The sequence below is a fragment of the Erythrolamprus reginae genome, chromosome 10, assembly GCF_031021105.1.
Source record: "Erythrolamprus reginae isolate rEryReg1 chromosome 10, rEryReg1.hap1, whole genome shotgun sequence".
Lineage (NCBI taxonomy): Eukaryota > Metazoa > Chordata > Lepidosauria > Squamata > Dipsadidae > Erythrolamprus > Erythrolamprus reginae.
Genome location: NC_091959.1, coordinates 12,849,652 through 12,870,941, shown reverse-complemented (window position 1 = coordinate 12,870,941; position 21,290 = coordinate 12,849,652). Strand labels below are relative to the sequence as shown.

At 40.3% G+C, this 21,290-nt stretch overlaps 1 protein-coding gene across 1 annotated transcript in view; it reads left to right on the top strand.

Moving 5' to 3' along the window:
- The first annotated feature begins 5,247 nt into the window (after window positions 1–5,247).
- The window catches only part of ARNT2 (aryl hydrocarbon receptor nuclear translocator 2), a 150,089-nt gene continuing 134,046 nt past the window's right edge, over window positions 5,248–21,290 (top strand). Inside the window, exon 1 of the mRNA XM_070762965.1 lies at window positions 5,248–5,309. Within this exon, the coding sequence (XP_070619066.1) occupies window positions 5,279–5,309 (31 nt within the window). The 5' untranslated portion in view covers window positions 5,248–5,278. The remainder of the gene's footprint in view (window positions 5,310–21,290) is intronic.

Here is a 21,290-nt window from a genome sequence, read left to right as displayed (position 1 = left end):
TTGATTTAAATAGATAGCATCTATTATATTAAAAAATTTAGTTCCCACATTCATCTTATTTAATTGCATTTTCATAAAAGTCCAATCCACGTTATCAAATGCTTTTTTGGCGTCTAAAAATACTAGTGCCATTTGTTTTTCTGGGTGTTGTTCGTGATATTCCAATATGTTTATAATTGTCCTCAAATTATTTTTAATTTGTCTGCCTGGCAAAAATCCGTTTTGATCTTCATGAATTATTCCATTCATAACATTTTTAAGTCTAAGCGCATATATTGAAACAAAAATTTTATAATCCACATTTAATAGTGAGATCGATCTATAATTTTCAATTTTTTTCCTTTTTTGTTCCCGTTTTGTGTATTAATGTTATTAAAGCTTCTGACCAGGTTGTAGGAAATTTACCATCTGCAATTATCTTGTTGAATATCTCTAACATATTCGAGGAGACTATATTACTGTCTAATTTGTAAAATTCCGCAGGTATTCCATCTGGGCCTCTAGCTTTATTATTTTTCTGATTTTTAAGTGATAGTTGTAATTCAGGCATTGTAAAGGGAGTTTTGCAGTATTTATCAACTGCAGAATTCTCTGCTTGAAGACAGAGCATGCTGGATTAGGCCGGCTGCATTATCAGCATGTGGCTCAAAAGGAAATAATCCATGTTCCGTTCAAGGTTATCTAAACTGAGCTGAGGAACCTGCTCCACCTCTGCGAGCAGCAGAGATTTTTGATAGCCATTGTGTCAATTTAATAGAGAAACGAAGGAAATACTGTACTTTGTCAGCAGTATTTGTTTCTAAAACTTGCACAAATAACTTTGTGGCTAATTAGTTTTATGGCATGTTTATTGCTTAACGAAGCAGCTAGAAAATAGAAGAAAGTGCAGTAGGACTACAAGGCTTTCTCACCCTTACTTAATCATGGTGAAATGGAGGGGAAATATAACTGTGTGGTTTAGTTCTGCAACCCAACAAGACCGACGCAGACTTCAGAGGAGAATCAGAACTGCAGAAAAAACAATGGCTGCCAACCTGCCTTCCATTGAGGACCTGTATACTGCAGGAGTCAAAAAGAGGGCGGGGAAAATATTTACTGACCCCTCGCATCCTGGACACAAACTGTTTCAACTCCTACCCTCAAAATGATGCACACCAGAACAAGTAGGCACAAGAATAGTTTTGTACTCCAAACACTATCACTCTGATAAACAAACAATTTCCCCAACACTGTCAAACTATTTACTAAGGCTGCACTACAATTAATATTCACAATGTTCCCATCACCCATCTCCTCCCACTAATGACTGCATGACTGTAACTTTGTTGTTTGCATCCTTACGATTTATATTGACTGGTTCCTAATATGATTTGATTGCTTATTTGTATCCGGACTAACATTAAGTATTGTACCTTATAGAAACATAGAAACATATTGACGGCAGAAAAAGACCTCATGGTCCATCAAAATCACATCCCCACCCACCATAAAAAAATGAAAAGCACACAGCCCACTTTCAGATAAAGTAGAAGGAAAACTGATGAAATTTTCTAAAATGCAGCACACACACTGACATGATTTTTTAGACGTATATTCCATTTTTTTGTGCAGAAAGTGCATAAAATACAACACAAATTTATTGGATTTTAAAACAATGCATATTTCATTTTGGGGGGACAGAACTGCTCCAGGTAGACTAGAGACGAGTGATAGAAACATAAAAACATAGAAGATTGACGGCAGAAAAAGACCTCATGGTCCATCTAGTCTGCCCTTATAATATTTCCTGTACTTTTTTCTTACAATGTTTATCCTAGGCATGTTTAAATTCAGTTACTGTGGATTTACCAACCACGTCTGCTGGAAGTTTGTTCCAAGCATCTACTACTCTTTCAGTCAAATAATATTTTCTCACGTTGCTTCTGATCTTTCCCCCAACTAACCTCAGATTGTGCCCCCCTTGTTCTTATGTTCACTTTCCTATTAAAAATACTTCTCTCCTGAACTTTATTTAACCCTTTAACATATTTAAATGTTTCGACCACGTCCCCCCTTTTCCTTCTGTCTTCCAGACTATATAGATTGAGTTCATTAAGTCTTTCCTGATAAGGTTTTATGCTTAAGACCTTCCACTATTTTTGTAGCCTGTCTTTGTGGTTTCATCCTCAAACCCCCAAAAGATTATGATTTTTGATGAACATATCTTTTCTTTTATGTACGCTGAGAGTATGTGCACCAAAGATAAATTCCTTATATGTACAATGACACTTGATCAATAAAATTCTGTTCCGTTCCATTCCATTTCTTCTTTATGGCTGAGAATTTTCAACTTAAACTCCAACTTAAAAGCAAGACTGTTGAGAAACAGGGAGGTAGATTCAGCACAGCTATAATAATAATAATAATAATAATAATAATAATAATAATAATAACAACAACAACAACAACAATAATAATAATAATAATAATAATAATAATAATAATAAATGGTAGTTCCGGCACAAGAGCACAGATGATCCACTGGAACTTGTGCCGGAACTACCATTTACCAGTGGCAAAGAACTGGTGAGATCATAAGCCCAAAAAAGTGGTCGAAAATGAGCAAGCAAAACTACTGTGGGACTTCCGACTTCAGACTGACCAAATTCTGAAGCATAACACACCAGACATCCTGATTGTGGAGAAAAAGAAAGTATGGATCATCGACATCGCAATCCCAGGAGACAGCAGAATTGAGGAGAAGCAGTTAGAGAAATTAGTGAAATATGAAGATCTAAAAATTGAGCTGCAACGACTCTGGCATAAGCCAGTGAAAGTGGTCCCAGTGGTACTTGGCACACTGGTCGCAGTGCCAAAGGATCTCAGCAGACATTTGAAAACCATCAGAATTGACAAAATCTCCATCTGTCAATTGCAAAAGGCTGCTTTACTGGGATCGGCAAACATAATTCGCCGCTACATCACGCAGTCCTAGGTGCTTGGGAAGCGCCCGACTGGTGATGAAATACGAAATCCAGCATAGTGATCTCGTTTGCTGTATTGTACTGACAAATAATAATAATAATTTATTAGATTTGTATGCCGCCCCTCTCCAAAGACTCGTGGCACTTAATTCAGGACTATGACAGAAACACAATTCTCTTTCGGTGGATCATTTTTTTTAGAAAAAATAAACTTTATTTAAACACACAAAATACAAATGATAAATCTGACACAGAAAAAGAAAAAAAAACAATTGAGATAAAAGTTGGACAATTTGTGATGTGCCTGTACTATAAGCCTAATAGTGCTTGTTAGGTGGATCATTTTTCCCACAATGGAAAAGCTGTTTGATTCTACCTACAGAGTCCTTAGCAATTATATTGTCAAAGTCTTTAGCTTCCGTGCATTCCGTTTAACGGAAAGCTTCAGGTGAATGAGTCATTTATTTTTGAGGTCTCTGTTCAAGAAGAAGCTTAGTACACAATGTCCTACCTGTCAACAACGACTTCAGCTTCAGCCTTAATAATACACGGGCGAACAATTGGTACAAACTCAAAGTAAACTGCTCCAAACTCCATGGCAGAAAATACGACTTCAGCAACAGAGGGGTCAATGCCTGGAATGCCCTACTTGACTCTGTGGTTTCATCCTCAAAACCCCCAAACCCCTACTTACTTACTTACTTACTTACTTACTTACTTACTTACTTACTTACTTACTTACTTACTTACTTACTTACTTACTTACTTACTTACTTACTTATCCATTCGTCTATCCATCCATCCATCCATTTAGTTATTTAGTTATTTAGTTATTTATTTAGTTATTTAGTTATTTAGTTATTTAGTTATTTAGTTATTTAGTTATTTAGTTATTTAGTTACTTAGTTACTTAGTTAGTTACTTAGTTATTTCCCCCTCTCCCCTGACTGACGGACACAGGGCAGCATACAACAATAAAACCAAATACAAAATTTTAAATCCCAGTATTAGAAAACATTTGACCATCTATCCTTCCTACTCTGGCTGGAGCAGAGTGCTGTTGCTCAATGGCTCCAGGCCTGCCCACATAGTCATGTTTTAAAAACATTTTGGGTAGGGGCAGTGCGAATCTCTGGGGAGAGTTGATTCCAGAGGACCGGAGCTGCTACAGAGAAGGCCCTTCCCTGTGGCCCTACCAGTCAGCAGTGCTTGGCTGACGGGACCCAGAGAAGGCCAACTCTGCAATTTTATCAGTTGATTGTCCTATTCTTATCCTTTGCTTGATGTTTCAACTCCTACCCTCAAAACGTAGCTACAGAGCACTGCACACCAAGACAACTAGACACAAGAACAGTTTTTCCCCGAACGTCATCACTCTGCTAAACAAATAATTCCCTCAACACTTTCAAACTTTTTACTAAATCTCCACTTCTATTCTACTAGTTTTTCTCATTATTCCTATCATCTTTTCCTCCCACTTAGAACTGTATGACTGTAACTTGTTGCTTGTATCCTAAGATTTTTACTAATATTGATTGTTTCTTCATTGCTTATTTGACCCCTATGACAATCATTAAGTGTTGTACCACATGATTCTTGACAAATGTATTTTTTATGTACACTGAGAGCATCTGCACCAAGACAAATTCCTTGTGTGTCCAATCACACTTGGCCAATAAAATTCTATTGTATTCTATTCTAATTCATTTTGTGGTTTTTTAAATATATATATCTGAAAGTTTGTCTGTATGTCTTGTTTTGTTTGTTCATTATTAAAAATAAAAAAACAAAAAAATTAAAAAGAGAGAGAGCAAGAGAGAGCCCTATTTGGTGTTCCAACTTCTCTCCTCCCATCACCTGCGCTTTCCATCTGCGGGCGGTCCAAGGGGATGGAGAGCGCAGTCCAGCAATCAGGGCAAAGTGAGGGCAGCCGGCTTCATTCGCCCACTGCCCATGTGCAGCCCTTTGGCACATGCTCACTTCGCCGAGGAGGGGAGGGGGGGTTGAAGGGACGAGGCTGAGCATGAGCAGAAGCGAAAGTTGGGAGGGAAAAAAAGGGAAAAGGGGGGGGGGCTCCATCCGATCAGACATCTTTGAGCCGCTGCGCGTTCCAGAGAGCTTAAGTGTGGCCAGCCGGGCGCCCCTTTGTTGTCGGCGCAAGGTGGGGAGGCATTTTCCCCCGTGACCTGCCCGCTCTCCGTCTTCCCGGGCTGCTCGGAACATCAGTCCGTCCCCACCCAAACCCTCCACCCCCCATCCATCTCTTCCCACCCCCTCCCCAAGCTTGCATTCCTCTTAATTCTCCCCGAGACAAGATGGCAACGCCGGCGGCTGTTAATCCACCCGGTGAGTAGCTACAACGAGCGTCTTGTGCAAACTGGAAAAGTCCGGTGGGGATCACGCCAGGGGAGCCCCACGCGCTCGCAGCCCCCCTATCTTCCTCCCTCCATTCCCGCCCCAAGCAGGCAAGACAAATCCGTGGGTGCAAATATCTTCTGGACCTCTGGTCCTTCTTGACTTGATGCGCAAAGCTTTCTCGCGGGGAATGGGCAGATCTCTCGGGGGGGATTCAGGCAGGGGCTGTTCTCAGGCCCGTGGCGCGTCCCCGTGGTTCAATGGACCTTGGAGAAGGGGGGAGAAAACCAGCGTTTCGAGCCGGATAAACTAACCGTGCGCGCGTTGACATCGCGCAAAGGCGCCCTGATAAGAATAGGACAATCGGTCGTTCATTGCGTCGTAGGCGCGTATCCAGAAAGGGCATCCCGGGCTCCTGTATTTATTATCTCTCTCTCTCTCCCCCCCCCTCTCACACACACGCCCCTCTGTGCCCAGCCACCAGATATTGGGCCCAGAGATGGGAGACCTACCAAGCCAACTGTTGCCCAAAGGATAGCTTGGGGTTCCCATCCCTTCTCCTTCTTGCAAAGGACTTGCAAGGAGAACGCATTGTGAATTTAAAGTTCTGCCCTCTTGGACAAGAAGAATCGGAATATAGTAAAATTTGGTATAGGCTTTATGGACTGGTTGAACCTATTATTTATGTAATAGTATATTTCTATAATAGATGGTATAAAATCATGCAAATTCTGTAAATAGTAGTTTAGTATTATATATAGTTGACTTTTTATCTTTTTATCTACCTTTTTATCTCTTTTAATATGACTTGTAAGAATTCCCGTGACTTCTGAAAAGATTGGAGCGGTTTTGGCTCCCTTTTAATGTTCTGTGTTTTGTCTGTGTTTTTGTTTTGTCTTGAAATAAAAAATCAATAATATATATATATATAGTTTTAAAAATAAAGTTCTGCCCTCTTCTTGGAAGAGGAGAAGGCATTGGTGGCACGGAACCAAGTCATAAATGTTCCCCCTGTTTCATTTTGTAAGGTTTTCTTTTGAAAAAGTCAGTGTCCAACGACAAAGCATCCCTCAATTGGAATTGCAAGATTTTCTTTATTTTTTTTTAAATGTCAATATCCAATGATAAAGCAATCTCTTGATTGGAATCAATCTAAAATAGCTCTGGAGTTTTCCTCGGACTCTTAATTGTAAAAAAGCAAGGGGTTTGGGACAAAGCAAATAAATGGATATTTGGACCGGGAGTCACTGCTCACAGTCACTCATGCCTTCATCACCTCGAGGCTCGACTACTTTAATGCTCTCTACATGGGGCTACCTTTGAAAAGTGTTCGGAAACTTCAGATCGTGCAGAATGCAGCTGCGAGAACAATCATGGGCTTCCCCAGGTATGCCCATGTTACTTCAACACTCCGCAGTCTGCATTGGTTGCCGATCAGTTTCCGGTCACAATTCAAAGTGTTGGTTATGACCTATAAAGCCCTTCATGGCACCGGACCAGATTATCTCAGGGACCACCTTCTGCTGCACGAATCCCAGCGACCAGTTAGGTCCCACAGAGTGGGTCTTCTCCGGGCCCCGTCAACTAAACAATGTCGCTTGGCAGGACCCAGGGGAAGAACCTTCTCTGTGGCGGCCCCGGCCCTCTGGAACCAACTCCCCCTGGAGATTAGAATTGCCCCCACCCTCCTCGCCTTTCGTAAGCTTCTTAAAACCCACCTTTGCCATCAGGCATGGGGGAACTGAGATATTCTTTCCCCCTAGGCCTTTACAATTTATGCATGATATGTTTGTTTGTTTGTATGTATGTTTAGTTTTACAATAAGGTTTTTTTAGTTGTTTTAGTATTGGATTTACATGCTGTTTTTTATTACTGTTGTTAGCCGCCCCGGGTCTACGGAGAGGGGCGGCATACAAATCCAATAAATAAATAAATAAAATAAATAAATGGATAGAGAAACCCTGCTTTTCAAAATCTACCTTGAGTTAGAGTTTATAAACTGAAGGAATTGGTCAGTGGGGTGGGTGATTAAGGTTAGGTTATACTTAGTGTTCAAGAACCCAAAAGAAGGTGGGGGGGAGGCGTTTACAGCCTCCCTCAATTGGAATTGCAAGATTTTATTTATTTTAAAAAAGTCAACATCCATTGATAAAGCAACCTCTTGATTGGAATCAATCTAAAATAGCTCCGGAGTTTTCCTGGACTTTTAATTGAACTGCGCTGGCTTCTGATTGGTCTCCGAACGCAATTTAAGGTCTTGGTTATCACCTGTAAAGCCCTACATGTCTTAGGACCAGATTGTCTACACAGGACCCTCTTCTGCCCCATATGTCCCAGCGACCGATTCGGTCTCACAGAGTCGGCCTTCTCTGGGTCCCATGTGTCAGAAATATGTTTATTTGTTGAAGTAACATTACAATGCAAGAAAATGGTCTATAAGTAACCATAGGAAAGGCTGATTAAGCCATAATCAATATGTAGTCATGGGTTTGCTAACTGTGCTGCAGCCTGATTGGCGGTAACCTATATAAAGGAAATAGCACCCGTGCATGGGTGTGGTTTGTGCTTAGTGGTTTGTAGTTAATGTTTTGTGATTTAGTTGCTTGTGCTTTGTGCTTTGGTGGTTAGTGCTTTGTGTGGATGTTTGCAGTGTAATAGAAGTTGTATGATGTAATAGGAGTTGTATGATAGTATTGTGATAGTTTATTTAGAGAAACATTTTGATAATAAGAAAAGTAAAATATATTTTTACAAGAAAGCCCGCTGCGGTGTTTTTCATTGAAAACTTCAATTAGGTATAGTGGTGAACAGTGGCTACTTGGTGGGTTTACCTTCTGCATGCGCAAAACTCTCCCAACACCATGGGCCAAGCAATGCTGGCTGATGGGACCACGAGGAAGAGCCTTCTTAGTGGCAGCCCCGATCCTCTGGAACCAACTCCCCCCAGAGATTTGTACCACCCTCTCTATCCTCGCCTTTCAAAAGGCATTGAAAACACACTAATGCCAGCAGGCCTGTGGCGGAGAGCGATAGTTTCCGCTCCAGCCAGTAATATGAATGAGGGATGACTGAATGTTATTTATACTGGGTTTAATTTTTTTGCTTGTTTTTATTCTATGTATTGGCGTATTTTATCCTTTGTTACTATTTTATTGCTGTAAGCCGCCCTGAGTCTGCTAGGAGATAGATAGATAGATAGATAGATAGATAGATAGATAGATAGATAGATAGATAGATAGATAGATAGATAGAAAGAGAGACAGACAGACAGACAGACAGACAGACAGACAGACAGACAGACAGAGACAGACTTCACTTTGCATAGAATTGACCTGTTCTGTAGATGACTAACATTACTGTCTTACTGTCCTATTGTCCTCATCTGTGCTTACTTTGCTTATGTTTATTATTTATAATTTTTACTATTTATTCAATTTTTTAATGCCGCCCTTCTCCTTAGACTCAGGGCGGCTTACAACATGTTAGCAATAGCACTTTTTAAACAGAGCCAGCCTATTGCCCCCACAATCCGGGTCCTCATTTTACCCAACTCGGAGGGATGGAAGGCTGAGTCAACCTTGAGCCGGTGATGAGATTTGAACCGCTGACCTGCAGATCTAGCAGTCAGCTTTAGTGGCCTGCAGTACTGCACTCTACCCACTGTGCCACCCCAGGTCATTTTATACCTATACCTGCTGTCTTGTACATGTTTGACTAATAAATAAATTCCTGACACTGTGTCAGAGGCCAGGTTTGAGGATTTCCACTTGGGATGAAAAACAAATTCTGGGTTTTCATTCAAATAGACCAAAAGGACAAGATTTTTTTATCCTTTGCAATGGTGGAAGATGGAAGCATTAGGGATACCCCCAAATGTTTATAGGAAGCTCCAAATTTATCAGCAAGTTGGTATAAAACGTGGTCCTTCTGCAGCTTTAGAGGTAGTTAGATAAGGCGTTTCAGCATTTTATTTTTTATTTTATTTATTTATTTTGTCCAATATACAATGAGGGTTTTAGTGGATATATATCTATATACACATAGTAAAATACATGATGAAGGTTATAGAGGAGATACTCATAGTAAAATATATCTAAGAAATAATAGAAAAGAAGGTATAGTAATAGAACATATCAATGAAAGAATAGAAGAAGAGATATAGGAATAGAACAAAGGTATAGGAGATATAGGAGAGCAATAGGACAGGGGACGGAAGGCACTCTAGTGCACTTGTACTCGCTCCTTACTGACCTCTTAGGAATCTGGATAGGTCAACCATACATAATCTAAGGGTAAAGTGTTGGGGGTTTGGGGATGACACTATGGGGTCCGGTAATGAGTTCCACGCTTCGACAACTCAGTTACTGAAGTCATATTCTTTACAGTCAAGTTTGGAGCGGTTAATATGAAGTTTAAATCTGTTGTGTGCTCTTGTGTTGTTGTGGTTGAAGCTGAAGTAGTCGCCGACAGGCAGGACGTTGCAGCATATGATCTTGTGGGCAATACTTAGATCTTGTTTAAGGCGTCTTAGTTCTAAACTTTCTAGCCCCAGGATTGAAAGTCTAGTCTCATAGGGTATTCTATTTCGAGTGGAGGAGTGAAGGGCTCTTCTGGTGAAGCATCTTTGGACATTTTCAAGGGTGTTAATGTCTGAGATGTGATATGAGTTCCAAACAGATGAGCTGTCTTCGAGGATGGGTCTGGCAAAAGTTTTGTAAGCTCTGGTAAGTAGGGTGAGATTGCCAGAGCAGAAGCTATGTAGGATTAGGTTTACAACTCTTGAAGCCTTCTTGGCTATATTGTTGCAGTGGGCTTTGGCACTTAAATCTTTTGTTATTAGTATATCAAGGTCTTTAACCGAGTGGGAATTATCTGTGATAATTGGCAAGCTTGGGGGGAAAAACTGGCCTTTTGGGGTTGCATTTTGGGGTGTTCCACTATCTTTTAATGTGGAAAGGTTACAGCTTTTCCTTGTCTCTTAGGGAACCAAGGTTAATTCTGCTAAACTTTAAATTGATCAAATATTTGGAGTGGTGCCCAATCAGCTCTATATAGCATCACCAAATGACAAGGAATTGGATAACTTGTAACTTAAAACATCTCAAAGATACCAGCTTGCCGAGTGGAGTTTTAAATTATTAGTTCTTGTTCGTGGTTCTTAACTTAGATTTTCAGATTTGGAAGATCCAAGGAAGTTGGATGAGAAATGCAACTTTATTTTTACTATTTTGTTTTATTTAAGTACATTTGTCTGAGATTTCACCCAGAGGCACAAAAATGTTAAGCTCTCTGCATGGTGTTCTCACTGTAAGAAAAAATTCTGTTTAATTCTAGATTGGCTTGTGTTTAAAAAGTTGGGTTTAAAAGACTTTGGCTAGTTTGTAATTTAGAAACTAACCTTTTGCTCATTATATTGTGCTAATTCAAGCCGTGTGGCTGTTTCATTGTTCTGTTGTGTAGATATAGAAGGTTGGATTAATTCAGATAATCCCAGGTAAAGGCTAATCCTGTTTAATTATATTGTTATCATAATCTGCTTTATAACGAGGCTTGGAAAGCTCTCCTTTTGAAATCCTTGTGTGATGAGGATTGTATTTTAAATGAATTTGAAATGTTAGTCTGTAGCAAATCACAGAATATCATTGTGCATTAAATCACAGCATCTACAGTTAAGCTGCAGACTGTGTAAACAACCTATTTGCAGTTTTATTAGCAAACTATAGTTATAGTGGTTCTCAGACTTTCTAATGCCACAACCCCTTAATACAGTTCCTTATGTTGTGGTGACCCCCAACCATAAGTCTAGTGCCAATTCTCCCCACAGAGCTTTAAGATGATTGGCAGGAAGGTCAGAGGGACACCCCCATTGTAAACTCCTGATTGGTTGGATTGTAAAAATATGTTCCAAGATGCCAGAATAGACACTTTAGTTGTTGTTGTTGTTGTAGTTGCTGTAGTTGTTGTTGTTGTTGTTATTATTATTATTATTATTATTACTATTATTATATTTGTATGCTGCCCTTCTTCGAAGGCTTGTGGCAGCTCACAGGATACAATGTAAACAATACAACAACAAATCTGATCAGTTAAAAATTACAAACTAAAAACCCAAGTTCCTAACACCATGGGAAATTTGTCTTTTCCCACGGTCTTAGGCGACCCCTGTGAAATGGTAATTCGATCCCCAAAGGGGTCCTGACCCCCAAGTTGAGAACCACTGGTTTAGAACGATGTAAAGGTCTCAATCTCTGCACATAGAACAAAGAACAATAAACTTGGAAGGGACTTTAGAAGTCTTCTATACAACTCCCTGCTCACGTAGGAGATCCTATGCCATTTTAAACAAATGCTTGTCCAGTCTCTTTTTGAAAATCTCCAGTGATGGCGCACCCACAACTTCAATAAATCAACTTCAAACTTCTCACTTTTAGGAAGTTCCTCTTTAATTCCAGGTTGCTCCTCTCCTTGATTAGTTTCCATCCATTGTTTCTTCTCTTGCCTTCTGGTGCTTTGGAAAAATAAGTTGACCCGCCTCTTCTTGGTGGCAGCCCCTCAAATATTGGAACAGTGCTATTGTGTCCCCTTTGGTCCTTCTTTTCACCAGACTAGACTATACCCAAACTGTACTTGAACCTGTCCATTGCATAGCCTAGGGGGTAGGCAAAGTTGACTCTTCTATGACATGTGGACTTCAACTCCCAGAATTCCTGAGCTAGCATGATTGGCTCAGGAATTCTGGGTGTTGAAGTCCACAAGTCATAGAAAGAGCCAACTTTGCCTAGCCCTGGCATAGCCCAAAGCTACAGAGTCGTGGTGATGGGATGCGCCGCTGGAGAAGGATTGGGCTTCCTTTGGGGGTGGGGAAGACAGCAAATTTCAGGGTCCAAAACAAGAAGCTGCATGGTCCTGAATTGGATGGTGGGAAGAGGAAAAGTAAGAGCAATAGCATTTAGATTTATATACCGCTTCAAAGTGCTTTACAGCCCTCTCTAAGCGGTTTACAGAGAGTAACCATATTGCCCCTAACAATCTAGGTCCTTATTTTACCGACCTTGGAAGGATGAAAGGCTGAGTCAACCTTGAGCCTACTGAGATTCGATCTGCCAAACTGCTGGCAGCCGGTGATGAGCAGAGTACTGCACTCTAACCACTGCGCCATTGTGGCTCTAGGTTCAGGATAGCATACCCTAGAATCCCCCAGGATGTATCGATGAGGTTAGAAGATTATAAGCTTCAGCTGGTGAGATTCTGTCCATTTTGGTGCAAGCAAATAATGCATTGGGCTCAATTGGATTTCACTGCGTCTTATGCTTGACTGCCATAGACTGCTGGGTTTTTTTGGTAATATATCGATTGTATATACATCTTTACATTTAAACATGTGCAGCACCAGCAAACCTTAACTGTGCTTTTGCTGAACAGGAAGATGTTCAACGGTGTGGTTGTAGGTTATCATCCTGATTAATAATAATAATAATAATAATAATAATAATAATAATAATAATAATTATAATAATAATTATAATTATTATTATTATTATTATTATTATTATTATTATTATTATTATTATTTGTTTGTTATTTTGGCTTCTATGTCACCCAATGCCGAAGGACTCAGGGCGGCTATTAATAATAACAACAACAATAATAATAACAATAATTTGAAAGCCATTGGAATTGACAAAATCTCCATCTGTCAATTGCAAAAGGCTGCTTTACTGGGATCGGCAAACATAATTCGCTGCTACATCACGTAGTCCTAGGTGCTTGGGAAGCACCCGACTGGTGATGAAATACGATGCTGGGATTCTCCTGCTGGGATTCCCCTGCTGCATCGCAAAAACACAGAAGTCCGGAGGTGGGGTTTCCCATGGAGGGGAGCCTCAGGGGAATCCCAGCAGCGCAAAAACGGGCGCTTCGGCTGGCAAAAGGGGTGAGTTTTGGGCTTGCACGCATTAATCGCTTTTCCATTGATTCCTATGGGAAACATTGCTTCGTCTTACAAACTTTTCACCTTAAGAACCTCGTCCTGGAACCAATTAAGTTTGTAAGACAAGGTATCACTGTATAGGTCATTACCATTACTAATCTTTTTTCAGAGGAGCTAAGCTATTCGTTCTAAGGTGTTCAAAAGCAGCGCTTTGCTGATCCAAATCTATTCACTAGGGCTCCAGGGTTAGGCCTGACCACCTGGGTGGAAACACCTACACCTGTGCAATTATCAAAATCTTCATGCTGCAGTGGCTGAAGTTGAGCTTTCAACTGGAGATACTCGGCCAATGACAAGGCTTTGCATTTAAGGAGAAGCAGAACAGTTTTGCATAGAAAACGCTTGGAAACGGAGAGCAGGAAGCGGGATCTCTGTCAAAGGAAAGAAGAAATGAGTTTCGGTTCGGCTGGTTGCTAGCAGGAAACGCACTTTGATCGTAGGATGGAACATTCCTTGCATGAAATCCCAGCAGAGGCATTGTCCAGCTTCCGGAAAAGGTCCAGGAGTGTTTTTGAAGCAAGTTCTCCCCAAGTGTTGATTTTGTTCTTCTTTCACCTATTTCTGGTCAGGATTTGACAGCCTAAAACATGATTTAAGTATTGCCCACAAGATCACATGCTGCAACGTCCTACCGGTCAATGACTACTTCAGCTTCAACCACAACAACACAAGAGCACGCAACAGATTCAAACTTAATATTAACCGCTCCAAACTTGACTGTAAAAAATATGAACTTTAACAATCGAGTTGTCGAAGCGTGGAACTCATTACCGGACTCAATAGTGTCAACCCCTAACCCCCAACATTTCTCCCGTAGACTATCCACGATTGACCTCTCCAGGTTTCTAAGAGGTCAGTAAGGGGCATACATAAGTGCACCTCTGCTACCTTTCATCTCCCCTTCCATTGATTAACTACAGAAATCTCTACAGCAGAGTCTTCAAACTTGGCAACTTTAAGGCTTGTGTACTTTTTCAACATAGCTGGCTGGAGAATTCTGGGATTTGAAGTCCAAAAGTCTTATAAAGTTACTAGATTTGGGGACCCTAGGCCTTCAGCATCCTTGATATTCAAAGCCAGATGCTTCCACGGCCAATAGCATTACACCATAATGTTTTTGTCAAGTGTTTGCTAAGCATAAGCCAGAAAATATTTTTTTACAAAAAATATTTGTAAAAAATTGAACGGGTCCAAAGATGGGCTACAAGAATGGTGGAAGGTCTTGAGCATAAAACATATCAGGAAAGACTTAATGAACTCAATCTGTATAGTCTGGAGGACAGAAGGAAAAGGGGGGACATGATCCAAACATTTAAATATGTTAAAGGGTTAAATAAGGTTCAGGAGGGAAGTGTTTTTAAATAGGAAAGTGAACACAAGAACAAGGGGACACAATCTGAAGTTAGTTGGGGGAAAGATCAGAAGCAACGTGAGAACATATTATTTTACTGAAAGAGTAGTAGATGCTTGGAACAAACTTCCAGCAGACGTGGTTGGTAACTCCACAGTAACTGAATTTAAACATGCCTGGGATAAACATATCCATCCTAAGATAAAATACAGGGAATAGTATAAGGGCAGACTAGATGGACCATGAGGTCTTTTTCTGTCGTCAGTCTTCAATGTTTCTATATTTTATTATAAACACACATAAACAAACATAAACAAAACATTAAAAAAACATTGGACGATGTGTGGCAGTCCCATTTCTTATTTCCTATAATGATATTTCTATATTACCATCATTTAATATTTCTAATATTATATACATTTTATTTTACATAGGTCTTACATCGGCGTCTCTTTTATTCCTGTATTCAACTGATCCTCTTTACTTTTCTTTCCCTGTTATTCAACACAGCTGGCTGGAAAATTCTGGGAATTGAAGTCCACAAGTCTTAAAGTTGCTAAGTTTGGGGACCCCCTGCTTACAGCATCCTTGATGTTCAAAGCAGATGCTTCCACGGGCAAATAGCATTGCACCATAATATTTTTTTGGCAAGCCTTTGCTAAGCATAAGCCAGAAAAGAGGAGTTATTGATGAAGACATTGTTTTCCTGGAACCTTTATCCGGTTTATCTATGAACCCTCCATCTAGTTCTGGCTCAAGAGAGTTTGTGCGTAGGCTGCTTCCAAGTCAAGTAGTGATATAGCTTTTAATTTTAAAACTTGTCACCAAAACCATAGCTTGTGATGAAGGGCCACTGTTTCTCTTGACAGTTTTGATTTACAGAGGAAATTACTGAGTGGGTGCTGGGAGTTGTTTTTTTTAAAAATTATTGCAAGAGAAGTGTACATTCAAAGTACAGTGATACCTCGTCTTACAAACGCCTCATGATACAAGCTTTTCGAGATACAAACCCGGGGTTTAAGATTTTTTTGCCTCTTCTTACAAACTATTTTCACCTTACAAACCCACCGCTGCCGCTGGGATGCCCCACCTCTGGACTTCTGTTGCCAGCGAAGCACCCGTTTTTGCGCTGCTGGGATTCCCCTGAGGCTCCCCTCCATGGGAAACCCCACCTCTGGACTTCCGTGTTTTTGTGATGCTGCAGGGGAATCCCAGCAGGGGAATCCCAGCAACGCAAAAATGGGCGCTTCGCTGGCAACGGAAGTCCGGAGGTGGGGTTTCCCAGCGAGAGGAGCCTCAGTGAAATCACAGCATCACAAAACACAGAGGTCCGGAGGTGGGGTTTCGAGGACTTCGGTGTTTTTGCGATACTGCGATTTCACTGATGCTCCCTTCGCTGGGAAACCCCACCTCTGGACTTCTGTTGCCAGCAAAGCACCCGTTTTTGTGCTGCTGGGATTCCCCTGCAGCATCACAAAATCATGGAAGTCTGGAGGTGGGGTTTCCCATGGAGGGGAGCCTCAGGGGAATCCCAGCAGTGCAAAAACGGGCGCTTCGACTGGCAAAAGGGGTGAATTTTGGGCTTGCACGCATTAATCGCTTTTCCATTGATTCCTAAGGGAAATATTGTTTCGTCTTACAAACGTTTCACCTTAAGAACCTCGTCCCGGAACCAATTAAGTTTGTAAGACAAGGTATCACTGTACTTCTTCATTTCCAAAGCTTTGGGCATGTCGCTTTTACAACTGGAGAGGCATTGTGGAACAATGGAATGGAATGGGAGAGAGGGGAGGATGTGAAATTTATTTATTTATTATTTATTGATTGATCGATTTTGTTCAATACACAATGAGGGTTTTAGTGGGTGTACACATAGTAAAATACATAATGAAGGTTTTAGAGGATATACTCATAGTAAAATATATCTAAGAAAGAGGAGAAGAGAAGATATAGGAATAAAACATATCAATGAAAGAATAGAAGAAAAGATATAGGAGTAGAAGAAATGTATAGGAGATATAGGGGAGCAGTAGGACAGGGGACGGAAGGCACTCTAGTGCACTTATGCACACCCCTTACTGACCTCTTAGGAATCTGGAGAGGTCAACCGTGGATAATCTAAGCGTAAAGTGTTGGGGGTTTGGGGATGGTGTGGGGAAGGGAGGGGGAGAGGAGAGGAAAGGAAAGGAAATGAGGTGGGTGGGGAGTAGCCAGGGGTTGCCACTACTGCTGCTATGGGGCAATGACATTTTCTCAGACCAAGTAGTGACCAGTACTGGTCTTTCATTTTTGGAATCCTATTCCGTTTGTTCCCTTTCACTTCTTCTTCTTTTAATTGATTTTATTTTGCCAAACTCTTGTTTTTATTTATTTTATTTATTTATTTTGTCAATCAATTATAGGATAGTAGTTTATATAAACATAACAGAGAAAGTAATGATAAAAGAAGACAGTAGGACAGGGACGGTAGGCACAATGGCGCGCTTATACACGCCCCTTACAGACCTCTTAGAAAAGGAGAGAGGTCGATTGTAGACAATTTAAATTTAATATTTTTTGAGGTTTGGGGAAGAAATCACGGAACCAGGTAATGAATTCCAGGCGTTGATCACTCTATTGCTGAAGTCGTAATTTCTGCAGTCTAGTTTGGAGCGGTTTAAATTTAGTTTGAATCTGTTACGTGCTCGTGTATTGTTGCGGTTGAAGATGAAGTAGTCATTAACAGGAAGGACAGTCTGCAGAGAGGGGCGGCATACAAATCTAATAAAACTATAAAACTATATGATTTTGTGAACTATGGTTAGATCAGTTCGGAGGTGACATAGTTGTAAACTGTCTAATTTCAGCATTTCAAGTCTGGTGGAGTAAGGCATTTTGTTGCGGGAGGAAAAGTGAAGGACTCTTCTTGTGAAATATTTCTGGATACTCTCAATTGTATTAATGTCTGATAGACCAGTGATCTTCAACTTTTTTTGAGCTGCGGCACATTTTTTACATTTATGAAACCCTGGGGCACATTGAGAGGGGGCGGCGGCTAAAAAAAGTCTGGACAAAAAATTCTCTCTCTCTCTCTTCCTCCCTTTCGCTCTATTTCTCTCTCCCTCCCTCTTTCTCTCCCTCCCTCTTCCTTCCTCTTCCTTCCTTCCTCTCTTTTTTGCTCTCTTTCTCTCTCCCTCCCTCTCTTTCTTTCTCTCTCTCTCCTTCCCTCTCTCTTGCTTTATTTTTCTTGTTCTCTTTCTCTCTCTCTTGCTTTCTTTCTCTCTCTCTTGTTCTCTTTCTCTCGCTCGCTCTTTCTCTCTCTTGCTTTCTCTCTTGCTTTCTTTCTCTCTCTGATCTTCGCGGCACACCTGACCATGTCTCGCGGCACACTAGTGTGCCGCGGCACACTGGTTGAAAAACATTGGTTTAGTATATGGACCAAGGTACCTGTCTTTTACCCCTTCTACAAGCAACAATGAAATAGGATGTGATGTTGCTTGTATAAGGGGGGTGAGAGACAGATACCTTGGTCCATATACCAAACAAATGACTCTATGGGATCTTTTTCCTTGGCATGACATGAAGGGCATCTTCTAACTTTTTGTCTTATTCTCATTTAATTAAGGAGCACAGATACATATTGATCAATAGTTTTATTGTGGTACACAATAAAAGTGTCCGAGTCTACGGAGAGGGGCGGCATACAAATCTAATAAATAGAAATAGACACACCATACACGTTCTTATCTTTCTCACTGGAACATCCCACTCTACATACATCAACTACACAAGATACCACAAGGAGACTAAGATTATAAAACTATAACAACAACAACAACAGACAAGGCTCTGATCGATGTATAAAGAAATGTTCTTGAAAAGACAATGCACCAAATGTTTGTTACAACTTTCAGGATGGAAAAAAAAGTATCTTCTGCATCAGGAACACAATAAATATTAAGAGATGTTATTGGGGGAAGTATTTGTTATCTCTGGTTTAATCACCTGTGTTATTTTTCATCATTTGGGTGATTATGCAGTTGACATAATTGATGTTAATTATATTACACAACAGCCATTCTGGGTCATAATTGGACGCAAAAGCCATGAGAACCTTGATTATGTCATTATAATAATGACTGACAATGAGGCAAATTATATAAATTACACCAATGATTGCTTCAGACTCTGATGATGTTTATACTACATTTGCCCACTGAAACCAAGGCAACTGCTTTGGAAAATGGAAGCTCTATGGTGCCTGACAAGGAATAATGGATGGAAACCAAACAAGGAGAGGTTCAACCTGGAAATAAGGAGAGGTTTTCTGACAGTGAGAACAACCAACCAGTGGAACAGACATTGTGGGAGCTTCATCACTGGAAGCTTTTAAGAAAAGATGGGATTGCCATCTGTCAGAAATGATATAGGGTCTACTACTTGGATTGGGGTGGTGGTGGACTAGGGCAGTGTTTTTCAACCAGTGTGCCACGGCACACTAGTGTGCCGTGAGACATGGTCAGGTGTGCCACGTAGCTCAGAGAGAGAAAGAAAGCAAAAGAGATAGAAAGAAAGAGAAAGAAAGCAAGAGAGAGAGAGAAAGAGCGAGAGAGAGAGAAAGAGAACAAGAGAGAGAGAAAGAAAGAAAGAAAGAGAGAGAGAAAGAGAACAAGAGAAAGAAAGCAAGAGAGAGAGCAAGAGAGAGCAAGAGAGAGAAAGAAAGCAAGAGAGAGAGAGAGAAAGAGAGGGAGGGAAGGAGAGAGAGAGAGAAAGACATAGAGGGAGGGAAGGAGAGAGAAAGAGAGCAAAAAAGAGAGGAAGGAAGAGAAAGAAAGAGGGATGGACAGAGAAAAAGAAAGAGGAAGGAAGGGAGAGAAAGAGGGAGAGAGAAATAGAGCGAAAGGGAGGAAGAGAGAGATAGATTTTTTTTTGTCCAAACTTTTTTTAGCCCCACCCCTCACCCCACTCAATGTGCCCCAGGGTTTTGTAAATGTAAAAAATGTGCCGCGGCTCAAAAAAGGTTGAAAATCACTGTACTAAACAATGACTCTTTGGGATCCCCATATCAAAACAACTTCCCTTATGTGCGGCTAGAACCTGAAAATAACATTTAACAGAGCCGGGGTGGCGCAGCAGGTAGAGTGCTGTACTTCAGGCTACTGAATAATAATAATAATAATAATAATAATAATAATAATAATAATAATAATAATAATAATAATAATATATTAGATTTTATGACGCCCTTCTCCAAGGACTCAAAGCTGACTGTAGATCTGTAGGTCAGCGGTTCAAATCTCATCACCTGCTCATGGTTGACTCAGCCTTCCATCCTTCCGAGGTGGATAAAATGAGGACCCGGATTGTGGGGGCAACAGGCTGGCTCTGTTAAAAAGTGTTATTGCTAACATGTTGTAAGCCGCCCTGAGTCTAAGGAGAAGGGTGGCATAAAAATCGAATAAATAAAATTTCCTTTTAATCATTCTAACTTAATTATGAAAGTGAACACAAGAACAAGGAGACACAATCTGAAGTTAGTTGGGGGAAAGATCAAAAGCAACATGAGAAAATATTATTTTACTGAAAGAGTAGTAGCTCCTTGGAACAAACTTCCAGCAGACGTGGTTGATAAATCCACAGTAACTGAATTTAAACATGCCTGGGATAAACATATATCCATCGTAAGATAAAATACAGGAAATAGTATAAGGGCAGACTAGATGGATCATGAGATCTTTTTCTGCCGTCAGTCTTCTATGTTTCTATGTTTCTATTTATATATATGTTTTTGCAGAATATATATATATCTCTATATATATATATCTATATATATATATCTATATCTATATCTATATCTATATCTATATCTATATCTATATCTATATCTATATCTATATCTATATCTATATCTATATATATATATATATATATATATATATATATATATATATGTAGATTGTTCTGAGTTCGGGTTTTGCCCTGTGTAATGTTTTGCATGTCTATGCGACGTTTCGGTGACATATATATATGTCACATGTTTTTTTGCTGAATTTGAAAATTAAGGGAGACTAAGATAGTTCTATTTCGGCCTTATTTTGGCCTCATCAGCTAGCCATACCCACTGGGACTTGAACCTGCAACCTTTGCCTTGTAAGGCAGAGAATTATCCTCTAGGCTACAGTATCCAATCCCTTCAGCTCTGCACCAGGGAAGGGTTACGTATTTTTGTGTCGAATCACCCTGGTGTATTGAAGGAACATCACAGCTCCTTATCTGCCTCTCAGCCCAACCCAAGGCCATTTCCAAGGCAGTTAATTTTATTGATAGCCGACAATTCTATCTGTATGTGTCACATTTGCAGAATATATATATATTTTCTAGCCAATCATAAAATTTCATCCATTACATTATAATATCCTGTATCTTCCTTGTCTTTAATTTTCATTGTCAGTCTATTCACCTCTGCACAGTCCAAGATTTTCTCCCTCCTCTTTCTAGGCACGAGGCATAGAGCATTTATACACAACTCCTCTGTGAAATTGCTTATTTGACACAATGGCTGAGTTCTTTGCTATGCCATTATGCTGGGTGTGAGTTGGCTGAGTAGGAGGCAGAAGAATTGAAGCTGCCAGATCTGTCAGTCACCCTGAAG